The sequence below is a fragment of the Carcharodon carcharias genome, chromosome 7 (genome assembly GCF_017639515.1).
Source record: "Carcharodon carcharias isolate sCarCar2 chromosome 7, sCarCar2.pri, whole genome shotgun sequence".
Taxonomy (NCBI): Eukaryota; Metazoa; Chordata; class Chondrichthyes; order Lamniformes; family Lamnidae; genus Carcharodon; species Carcharodon carcharias.
This window is the reverse complement of record NC_054473.1, coordinates 29,497,476-29,509,923: the sequence shown is the minus strand read 5'-3', so window position 1 is coordinate 29,509,923 and position 12,448 is coordinate 29,497,476. Positions and strand designations below refer to the sequence as shown.

General features: G+C 39.4%; 1 protein-coding gene across 4 annotated transcripts in view; it reads right to left on the bottom strand.

Annotated features, from left to right (window-relative positions):
* atg7 (ATG7 autophagy related 7 homolog (S. cerevisiae)) overlaps positions 1-12,448 on the bottom strand; it is a 136,650-nt gene that overhangs the window by 111,623 nt on the left and 12,579 nt on the right. For all 4 annotated transcript variants that reach the window (XR_005943560.1, XM_041191926.1, XM_041191925.1 and 1 more), the window contains exons 6-11: positions 10,556-10,702; positions 8,863-8,951; positions 7,317-7,438; positions 5,579-5,669; positions 3,642-3,786; positions 1,816-1,974 (exon numbers count right to left, since the gene is read on the bottom strand). Coding sequence is in view for 3 of the 4 variants with exons in the window: in XM_041191926.1 (XP_041047860.1) it covers positions 1,816-1,974; positions 3,642-3,786; positions 5,579-5,669; positions 7,317-7,438; positions 8,863-8,951; positions 10,556-10,702 (753 nt within the window). In the remaining variant the exon portion in view is untranslated. The remainder of the gene's footprint in view (positions 1-1,815; positions 1,975-3,641; positions 3,787-5,578; positions 5,670-7,316; positions 7,439-8,862; positions 8,952-10,555; positions 10,703-12,448) is intronic.

Sequence of the window (12,448 nt, the reverse complement as noted above, 5' to 3'; positions counted from 1 at the left end):
AAAAAGTTGCAAAGGGATACTGATGGATTAATTAAATAGACAAAACTGTGTCAGGCGGAGTTCAACATGGCTGTAAGGTCATCCACCTTGGACGTAAGAAAGATCAGAGTATGTTTCTAAATGGTGAGAAGCTGGAAATTGTGGATGAGCAGAGAAATGTGGGGTCCGAGTACAGGAATCACTAAAAGCCAGTAGCCAGGTACAAAATAAAATCAAAAAGTTAACAGAATGTTGGCCTTTTTCTCAAGAGGATTGGAATACAAAAGAGTGGAAATTATATTTCACCTTACAGATGTACAGATCTCTTGTTAGACCACATCCGGAGCACTTTATTAAGTTCTTGGCACTGCACCTCAAGAAGGATATGTCAGCCTTAGATGGGGTGCAGCACAGATTCACCTGAACGATACTGGGGCTAAAAGGGTTAATTTACAAGAACACATTTCATATAATGGGCTGGTACTTCTTTGAGTATCGAAGATTAAGGGGTGATCTAACTGAAGTGTTTAATATGATTAATGGATTTGGAAGGATAGATGGAGAGAAACTATTTCCTCTGGTGGGAGAGTCCAGAAGAAGGGGACATAACCTTAAAATTAGAACTCGGTCATTCAGGGGTGATATCAGGAAGCAATTCCTAGTAAAAAGAGTAGTGGAAACTTGGAACTCCCCCCAAAAAGCTGCAGATGTTAGATCATTTCAGAACTGAGACTGATGGTTTGTTACCCTTGCCTAACAAATCTAAGTGCGAAGGTGAGTTACAGAGCAGCCAGGATGAAACTTAATAGTTAAAGGTACTTGAAGAACTGAATGGCTTACACCTGTTCCTATGTAAAATAAACTGTCTTATAAATAGTACTGAATAATTCTAAACAGGACAGAACACCTTAAACTCATCAAGCTAAACAGTACATGTAATCAAACCCAGAAGAGAAATTGGGAAGGAGAGTCTGTCATCCAATATCCTTCTGTGCTGGGAACACCTGCTTCTAATGAGACACGAGAAGACGCAAAGGAAACAAAACAATACCATGCTCATCCTTGGGCTAACAAGGATCCAACAAGTCACGTAATATGAAGAAAATGAAATGTGGATTTCATTATGGACTCTGCTTTCTCATCAGCTATGGGAACAATGTTTAAACAAAAATCATCTTTTCATGTGGGTTAGAACCATGTAAGGGCATTTTAATACTCTCAATAAAACAGCTGGGCCCCTGTCTTCACGAGTGCAATCTCAAGGATTTAAAGCTTAAAATACACCCAATCTTCAATTTCCAAATACTACTATTTCCAAGAGTCATGGGGGATGGCTGTGAATGAATATTCCCGACACCCTGACAAAAAAATTGTATTAGCGAATTTACCATCTGATGCTGTAAGAAAGTTGTCTCAGTCCCATACAACAAGACTACAAGCGTAGCTATACTGATGTAAAATACCTGAATATGATGGATTTACGAAGCAGCCAGGGAGGATTAAGTAACTTCAAACACAATCTCATATAACATAATAGGCTCAGTCACACGACAAGTGATACTTATTTTTCTAATAAAACCTGTCAAAACACTTACATAAAATCATTTTTACAAACAGCATTAATTGATGAGATCCCGTTTTTTTGGATGCCATCTCAACTTTTCTATATAGCATCCATTTTTTTTTACTGCCAGATACATCCCCATAATGTATCTACTGTCCTCGTTAAATCAGTGATAAGCTGGCACCACAACAGCTCAAAGCTAAAGGCAGCCTTGCCTGTATCACACAGCACAAATGACAATAGTGTGTAAACAGTGTAAAACGCCTGCTCACCACGCCTGGGAAGATTTTTTGGAGTTTCTCCACAGCAGCTAATGCTTTAGGTTTCCCACCATCGAGACAATCTTCAAACTCATATAATGACTGACGCACAGGGTTAGAATAGGACACCTTTGCATTGTCTACAAAGGTGATCTGCCTTACTCCCCAGCCCTAAAAAAAAACAAAGTACAAGTTATTCCAGAAGGAACTCAGTCTAATCATAGAGATAAAAACAAAAAAACTGCGGATGCTGGAAATCCAAAACAAAAACAGAATTACCTGGAAAAACTCAGCAGGTCTGGCAGCATCGGCGGAGAAGAAAAGAGTTGACGTTTCGAGTCCTCATGGCCCTTCAACAGAACGTTCTGTTGAAGGGTCATGAGGACTCGAAACGTCAACTCTTTTCTTCTCCGCCGATGCTGCCAGACCTGCTGAGTTTTTCCAGGTAATTCTGTTTTTGTTTCAGTCTAATCATGAAGTTTTTTACCTATAGAACCTTTGGTTACTTGGTACTACAGCACTGTGTATACTTACAGCACATGGACTGCAGTGGTTCATGAAGCCAGCTCACACCACCTTCTCAAGGGCAATTAGGGATGGGCAATAAATGCCCACATCCCATGAATGAATTTTAAAAAATCTTCATCCAGAAGTGAAACATCATTGAGGCAGAATGGGGATAGGTAATTACAGTAAGCAGAACCTCATGTGTTGTACAGACATCAGGCAGACCAATGGGTCCAAATGGCCTTTCTTTATGCTGTAGATTATATGCAATTTTCAATTCTTACATTCAATTAAACAAGAACAAAAGAACCAGAGGGAGATGAGAAGACCATTTGTTTTAAATGCAACAAGTTATGATGATTGGTGTGCACTGCTTGAAAGGCCATGGAAGCAGGTTTAATAATAACTTTCAAAATGCAATTGGATATATCCTTAAAGAAGAAAAATCTGCAGGGCAATGGGGAAAAGAGAAGAGAAGCAGGACTAATTTCGCAGCTCTTCCAAAGAATCAGCACAGGTTCAATGGGTTTTGTGACCTCCTTCTGAGCTATATGATTCAATGATGATAAGACTTTTAAGAAGAAAATTCCTTTCAGCATAACCTCACCAATATACTAAAACCGCACAGAATATGCACCATTTTAAAATTTAAAAGTGTAGCATGCATATGGTTGATTAAAAATAATTTGTATTTTATAATAAATATGCACAGCACAGCAGGGATGCCAAATTATAAGATTTATGTCAAATCTCACTGGTACCGATTACAGATTATGTAATAGCTGATAGCAGATTAATGCCTACTTCAACCAAACATAACTGTATTGAACCAAAACTACTTTTAATATATTGACATTCCTAGAATTCTGACATTACCTCTTAAACTGCTAAATACATTGAAGCATAGTGCCCAACAGTAGTCAGATTTTAAGCATTAGCAGCTCATGAAAGATTGCAGTATATAAACTGCAATAGGCTTTGTCTCAAGAATGATTTTGTAGTGTGAAATAAAATTGTAATTTAGAAATTCTGATCTGAGCGTAATAGGGTATAAATTCATCTTGGGTGGTAGCACAAAACGAGAGGTATCAGCCACCCGTTAAGAGCCTGATACCCAGTTCCATTTCAGTCAATAGAATTTTGTCAGGTATTGTGTATAACACACAACCAATTCAATACCACCTGTTAGGTGCCACCGCCCGAGATGAATTTCTACCCCATTTTTTTCCCTACTAGTTGATTAAATTTCAATTTGTAATTGCAACAAATGCTGTTTATGATAATCACATCTTCTTAAAAAAATTCAAACAGGCATAAGAAAACTTCCTTACCATTAGGGTCCGTGCTACATTGCAGCCCAGAGTCCCAGCTCCAAGCAGCAAGCACCGAGTGGTCACAACATTCTCCAAGCCAAGGGTTGGTACCAGACGCCAACGCATTAATTTAAGATTGAGATCAACCGATGACTCAGCCAGTCTTCAATAGAACAGAAAAACAATAATATAGCTGCCGACCTCAGAAAAAAATCATACTGAAGCACTGTGACCTACTAATGAATTGTCATTCATATTAATTAAAAAGCATATTTCTACCTTTTTGTTTAAAAAATGACTTGCGCACCAAAGAATTTTTTTTTTCAAATGGTGGTGGTCAGCTTAAAATAAAACTTTTGCAGTTTCAAAAGCCTCAATTTACAATATTAGATTTACTGCATGTATGCAAATTAATGAAAATGTCACATTTAAGACCATGCCTGCAGGTCTTTGAAGTGACATCCATAATGTGCAGTGAGATAAAATTTGCTCATTAGTCTCTCCTCTGTCCTTGTCCATTGAGGTGATATTTTACGCATCCAGAAACTTCCTATTTTCAGAATTATGTAATACAAATCAGCTTCTCGGATAACATTTGGTAAGTCAAAGATATACAGTGTATACAATTTTCCAACAACCTTCAGGGAAATAAAGTCTAGTTTCGCTCCAGTTTAAATTATGTCAAAATATTTGAAGTTAATTTGATCACAATTAGTCTGCCATTTATCATTTCTGGGAGTTGACAAAAAAGATGGTCAAAAATTGAATAAAAGTACAAGAAATTCCAACTTGAACAAGTTAGCAAGAATGTATTGAGGCTTTGGAAGGTGTTAAACAATATGTATATGGAGAGCCAAAAGAATCAGTGCTGGGGCCTCAGCTATTTGTGATCTATGTTAATAACTTGGATGAAGGGACCGAATGCATTGTAGCCAAATTTGCTGACGATACAAAGGTAAGTAGGAAAGTAAACTGTGGGGAGGGTACAAAGAATTTGCGAAGGGATATAGATGGGTTAAGAGGATAGGCAAAAAATTGGCAGGTGGAGTAAAACATGGGAAAATGTGAGGCTGTTCACTTTGGTGGGAAGAATAGAAAAAGCAGAATATTATTTAAATGGAGAGAGACTGCAGAATGCTGTGGTACAGAGGGACTCGGGTGTCCTTGTACATGAATCACAAAAAGTTAGCACACAGTCACAGCAATTAGGAAGGCAAATGAGATGTTGGCCTTTATTGCAAGGGGGATGGAGTATAAAAGCAGGAAAATCTTGCTACAACTGCACAGGGCATTAATGAGACTACATCTGGAGTACTGTGTACAGTTTTGGTCTCCTTACTTGCATTGGAAGCAGTTCAGAGAAAGCTCACTAGGCCGATTCTTGGCACAAAGAGGTTGTCTTATGATGAAAGGTTAAGCAGGTTGGGCCTATACTCATTGGAGTTTAGAAGAATGAGAGGTGATCTTAATGAAACATAAAAGATTCTGAGGGGGCTTAACAGGGTAGATGCTGAGACGTTTCTCCTCATGGAGGAATCTAGAACTAGGGGGCACAGTTTAAAAATAAGGGGCCTCCCATTTCAGACGGAGATGAGGAATTTCTTCTCTTGGAAAGTCATTAGTCTTTGGAATTCTTTTTCCCAAACAGCAGAGAGGACTGGGTCATTGAACATATTTAAGGCTGAGTTAGACAGATTTTTGATCGACAAGGGAGTCAAGAATTTTGGGAACAGGAAGGAAAGTGGAGCTGAAGCCACAATCAGATTAGCCATGATCTTATTGAATGGCGGAGCAGAATCAAGGGGCCAGCTGGTGTACTCCTGCCCCTATTTCTTATGATCTTCTGATCGCTTTCTAACATTTTACAGTACTTTATATGAGGGTTTCTGATTAAAGTCCAAGCCCCAAATATGCTTAATATAAAGGATTAGACTGGATGAAGTATGCTAATTTACCTCTTTGGATCCATACATTCACTGAGATTGACCATCCTTGGACCCAAGCTTCCTTTCTGGTTTTTCTCCCAACCGACACACTTTGGACAATCTGTAAATTCATTTTAATTATTTAGGATTGCTTTTGACCCACAATAGATCATTTTGAAACTGTGAAAATAAAAGCAATGGTGAAATTGTACAGCAGGTCAATTGGCATTTGAAGAAAGAAATAGAATTTGGGGGGACCACTACCTAAATGGTACAAAGGAGTGGTCCCATCCAAGTCCCAATTTCTTTGTCTTTCAGATGTTGATCAACCTACTATGCAAGTCCAGCATTTTCTGTTTTTACTTCAGACTTCAAACATTCCCTTTTCTTTTTTGAAAGCAGGTCAGCTTTTCTCACAAAGGAACAACTATTTTATAAACTAGTCTTGGAAAAACAGACTAAGTGTTTAACAGTTCCCAAATTTATAAGGTTTATAACTGCAACATTTCATCTTAGTACAATTCCTGTGATTACAGGAAGCTGGAAGTACTTTCGTGCACCAAATATCCTTGGTTAAATACAAAAATGAATTCTTTCAATCTTTCTAACATATGGCAAAAGTCATGGTGCTTAAGGTTCTAAAGTATGTATTTTCACCCTTTCTAAGCTCAGTGATTTTGTCTTTAAGTATTGTATTTGCAAAACCTTGCTGTGTCTTAATGTATTATTCAACCTGTCAAGAAAATTGGCTATTTGCTTTAGTCTCTCTACACATTGATCTGACAAGGTGGCATTTTCTGCCTTCCATAAAATGTCAATGGACGTGACTGGTATCGCATATAATCTCCAGGAACACAACAATTTGGGGGATTACATTGAAGAGTGCAGGTATTGGATCACAGGGGAGTATGTTTATGGACACAGCCTTTTTGCCAATTATATAAGAAAAGCTTGATCAGTTATAGTAGGAAGACACCACTTATTTCCATGAATAGTGCATCAAGCAACTCTTAATGATATTGAGAACTAAGCAGGATCTTTAATCTTCCTTCCACTTCATGGGCTTGGGTTTTGCAGTCAGCAGCAAAGCAAGGGCACTTGCTGCTGACCTCGAAGAAAGCCGCCCATTTAGGCTGAACAACCTTGTGTGATGTGGTTTTCACTTCTCCCGATGGCAGTTTAAATCTGGCACCAAGCCAAGAGGGTATCTTGGCGTGCAGCTGCAGTGACTTCAGCAAGCAGGTAGACAGCCAATCACATTGCAGCATTTATACTCAACAAGCCAAGAAGTTAAAAGCATTAATATCCTTCACTTTTAAAGTAGGTTTATCAAATAAATGATTGTGACTAGATTAAAATAAATGCTAAAATAAAGATAAACAATATTTCACATCCCGCAAACATTAGCTTTTCAGGGCCAATGAATGTGTTTAGTGATGAGTTAATATGCTGTTAAAAATCCAATTGCACCTAATTCAACAAGGTATAACTTTTCAAGGGTTTTTTTTAAGACCAAGACTTAAACAGCGTAGAAGCGGAAGGTTTCATCAATTCATGATTGCAATGGAGCAGCGTAGACTTGCAACTTCCGCATTACCACATTATTCTGCACGTTTGCAGACTCCTGAAGCTCCTGTCAGTTTCAGTGCAGAATGATGGTGAATGTTGACAGTTTCACCATCATTATCACAGCAATATCCAAGTTACCTTTATATTGTTCTGAAAGAAACATTCTTCAAATTACTTGGCAGTGCTGATCTTTGATTACCTGTAACTGATGCTATTTGTGGAAGTTTTACTTCAAAGATGATGCTGTGCTGGGTGTCCCTGACCCCTTGCATAGTTCGGTCTCTGAAGCAGAGAACTTCGAGTGTGTCCAGAAAGCTGCCCCTATCATCCCAAAGAAAGGTAAGACATTGAAATAACCGATAAAAGCAAAATACTGTGGATGCTGGAAATCTAGAACAAAAACAAAAATACCTGGAAAAACTCAGCAGGTCTGACAGCGTCTGCAGAGAGGAATACAGTTAACATTTCGAGCCCATATGACCCTGATGAAGGGGCATACGGACTCGAAACATCAATTGAAATAGCTGAATTGTTCCCAAAAAGAAATGATTTTTTATTTATTTAGCACCTTTCATAACCTCAGGATGTTTCAAAGCACTTTACAGCCAACATAGTAATTTTTGAAGTATAGCCACCGTAGGAAACATGGCAGTCAACAGGTACACACAAACAGAAATGTAATAATAACCAGATAATGTTTTAATTATAAATACTGGCCTGGACACCAGGGAGAATTCTCTGTTCTTATTCAAAATAATGCCAGGGGATCTTTTACACCCACCTGTGCATGCAGATGGAAGCTAGGTTTAACACCTCATCTGGAAGGCGGCACCTCAGACAGTGTAGCACTCGCTCAGTACTGCATTGGAGTGGCAGCCTAGAATTTGTGCTCAAGTCTCTGTAATGAGACTTGAGCCCACAATGTTCTGACTCAGAGGTTAAGAGTGCTATCACTAAGTTACAGCTGACACTCAACACTCAAAAACAGATGAGAAAGGCCCAATGGTACCACCTATAGGAATGTTATGTGCCAAGGTTAGAGGCATTTAACTGAAAGTAATGATTATGCAAGAATGCAGGGCCATCACATTTTTCAGAATTTTAAAAACAATTGCAAGAGGCTTCATCTTAGTGCATCACTAACATCAGTAAAGCAAACCCAAGCCTACAATGCTAAAATACATGATCGCAATTCTTTGCTGCAAGGGGAGCAACTCACTTTCAAACTAAGAACAAGTGGGTAATTTTCATCATCAGCATGACAAATAAATCACTTGCAACTGTCAAAAGTATACCAGTCTACTTGTTTTAATTAAAGCAGCAGCAAGTAAAATCGTTTTCTCTCTAGTTTTAAGGCAGGCAACACTAAATTAGCATAGGACCAAATGGGAGACAGCAATAGAGGGTGGGGTGTGGGAAGAAGGGTGGACAGAACTGCTCACTGCTCTTGTCTCAAAAACTGAATGATTTACTTTTCACAGAGATAATGGGTAAAATTTGACCACTGCTGTAAAAACGTTTTATCTGAGCTAAACCACATCAAGCAGCATTATTATATTGTCCAAGACACAGCAAATCAACAAGTCTTCTTTTATTTCATGTTTAGTATATTCCTTTCTAAATGTGGGTTTGTTTTGCTTCAAATAAATCTATAGGTCACAAATGTAGCAATCCTTTTTCCGGAAAAAAAAATCCCTTCCAAAAATATATTAAACCAGGACAACATAAATGACAAAAACAATTACCAGTTGTAGGCTATCAGGATCAGGAAGTTTCGCAGAGGCCACCCTGGATACTGGGTTAATGTACAAGGATCATAGACACCAACCGTGACCTGCAGAAGAAAATTGCTTTTAATAGGAAGTGGCTGACAAAGCATAAATAAAAAATGAGAATGGAACGACTAACGGTGTACAGGTCAAGTATCCTTTATCCATAAATCTGAGAACTGAACACATCCAAAAACCGCAACTTTTTTTTGAAACTCATCGACCTTTAGCATGGAAAGTCTAGTTGTTTGTCTGCACTATTTACCTTATGATTTTTGTGGTGAATATGTCAAAAAGAAACGTATTACAGGTACTCTGTACCTATTATTCAGTGATGCACTTTACTTTTGTAGCCATTTTATTTACTTTAGACTGTGGCTAGCCTAGGCTTAGGCTATTGTATTGTAAGTTTCGATGCAGTGTCTTAAAACTGAAATGATCTGAAATCCAAAATGCAATTGGCCCCAAGGGCTTTGAATAAAGGATACTCGACCTGTAATGTAGTCAATTACAGGCCCATATTGTAAGATGTCTACATTTTACTATTGCAATCATAAGATAATTGGATATTTTACCTTCAAATTGTTTTACAGGATTCCCAAAGTAATGTATTCTCGGCAGCAGTCCAAGTGTCTCCCCCAACTTAGACACTAGTTTATTTCTTTACAGGTTAGGGGGAGGCAATGGCGTAGTGGTCTTGTCGCTGGGCTAGTAATCCAGAGACCCAGGGTAATGCTCTGGGGACCCGGCTTTGAATCCCACCACTAGCAGATGGTGGATTTGAATTCAATTAAAAAAAAACCTGGAATTAAAAGTCTAATGATGACCATGAAACCATTGTCGATTATTGTAAAAGCCCATCTGATGCACTAATGTCCTTTAGGGAAGGAAATCTGCCATCCTTACTTGGTCTGGTCTACATGTGACTCCAGATCCACTGAACAAGGGCAATTAGGGATGAGCAATAAATGCTGGCCTAGCCAGCGATCCCCACATCCAATGAATAAAAAAAAAGGTTGATCCTATGGTATGCAGGTAAGTCTTCAGAAATCTTTGGTAAAGAGTTCAAATGTATACAGGTGGGAGGTGATGAATTTTATTTTTCCAGACATACAACCTGATGAGCTTTGCTTGTAAAATGATGGTGGTCACTTTCCAAGGGATTGAGCACTGAGTGAAAATTTGAACCAGCAGAAGGGTAAAATATTTTAGCTCAAGGCCTCAAATTCTCTTCCATACATTTCCTGAATTCCACAACTTAACAAATAATATTTTGGCTGTGGGTCTGGAGTCACATGTAGGCCAGATCAGGTAAGGATGGCAGATTTCCTTCCCTAAAGAGCATTAGTGAACCAGATGGGTTTTTACAAGTGTATGCAATTTTATTTCTAGTAGAAAAAGCTGCACTTATGTAAGCAGGCACGTCAATTTCAGATCAAATGACTGCAGTCCAGCAGCAGAAACAGTGCAGATGGTTGATGGTTTCAGCAAGATGAAAATAAATGCCAGCTACAAAGTAACATTGGGTCACACCCAGCATGAATGAGTCAGCTGATGGTCAGTTTTTAAGCAGCCTAAAGCTACTCAGTAACATAATTCAGGACTACCTTCAATCACCCACCAAATCATTTGTTCATTACATATCTAATCCTTGGATGCAACTTTGTACCTTGGTCTGGCCTTTGAAAAATTCATTCCAGTTCCTCAAAGATGCCAACGAAACAGAATCTTCCCTGTACTTGACCAGAAAATAAGGAACGGCTGTAACTTCCTCCTTTTGGCAAAGTTCATTGTAAGCATCTTGTAATGTATGGATCTGTTTAGGTAATAAAAAAAAATCAGCGTCTAATACATGCAATTTTGCTTTAAAGTTTATCCTGATGGAATTTGTAATGAACCACTGCAGGAGTTCCTCAGGGCAGCGTCCTCAGCTGCTCCATCAATGACCTTCCCTCCATCAGTTGGTCAGAAGTAGGGACGTTCCTTAACGATTGCTGAGTGTTCAGTTCCATGCCACCTCTCTGCAATAGCAGCTCAGCTAGCCCCACTCCCCTGGCCTTTCTCTGTAGCTCTGCAAACTTGCTCTTTTCAGGTGCTTATGCAATCTTAATTTGCACCAGACAAGTACAAGGTAATGACCATTTTCAACAAGAGATAATCTAATCACCTCTCCTTGATACTTAACGGCATTATCGTTGTTGAATCTCCCACTATCAAAATCCTGGACATCACCATTGACAAGAAACTTAACAGGACCAGTCCCATAAATACTGTGGCTACAACAGCAGGTCAGAGACTGGGATTTCTGAGGCAAGTGACTCACCTCCTGACTCCGCAAAGCCTGTCCAAGACCTACAAGGCACAAGTACATTTGCCTGGATGAATGCAGCTCCAACCAAACACAAACGTACGAAATAGGAGAAGTAGGCCATTCAGCCCCTCGAGTCTGCTCTGCCATTCATTAAGATCATGGCTGATCTGCTTGCATTTTGAATTCCACATTCCCATCAACCCCATAACCTTTCATTCCCTTGCTTAACAAGAATCAATCTACCTCAGCCTTAAAAAATATCCAATGACCCCACCTCCACCACCTACTGAGGCAGAGAGTTCCAAAGTCGCACAACCCTCTGAGAAAAATGTTTTCCTCATATCTGATCTAAAATATCACACTCTAATTTTAAAACAGTGCCCCCTAGTTCTGGACTCACCCACAAGAGGAAACATCCTTTCCATGTTCACCTTATCAATGCCATTCAGGATCGTATATACTTCAATCAGGTCACCCCTCACACTTCTAAACTCCAGTGGAAACAGGCCCAATCTGTCTAATCTTTCCTCATAAGACAACTTGCTCATTCCAGGTATCAATCTAGTAAACCTCCTCTGAACTGCCTCCAACGCGTTGACATCCTTCCTTAAATAAGGAGACCAAAACTGCACACAACATTCAAGATGTGGTCTCACCAAAGCCCTGTATAACCGAAGCATAACATCTTTACTTTTACATTCAATGCCCTTTGTAATAAAGGATAGCATTCCATTAGCCTTCTTAATTATGCTCCACACCACCCAGGACAAAGCAGCCTACTTGACTGGCATCCCATCCACCATCTTAAAACATTGACTTCCACCAACACTGGTGCACACTGGCAGCAGCGTGTACCATATACAAGATGCACTGCAGCAATTTGACAACACATTCCAAGCCCACGACCCCTACAACCTAGAAAGATAAGGCCAGCAGATGCATGGCATGCATTGAGGGGGAATGTGCAACGGGACCTGGGTGTCCTCGTCCAATAGTCGTTGAAGGTAAGCATGCAGGTGCAGCAGGTGGTAAAGGTGGCAAATGGTATGTTGACCTTCATAGCCAGAGGATTCAATTACAGGAGCAGGGATGTCTTGCTGCAATTATACAAGGCCTCAATGAGACCATACTTGGAATATTGTGTACAGTTTTGGTCTCCTTATCTGAGGAAGGATGTTCTTGCTATAGAGGGAGTGCAGCGAAGGTTTACCAGACTGATTCCTGGGATGGTGGCACTGACATGTGAGGAGA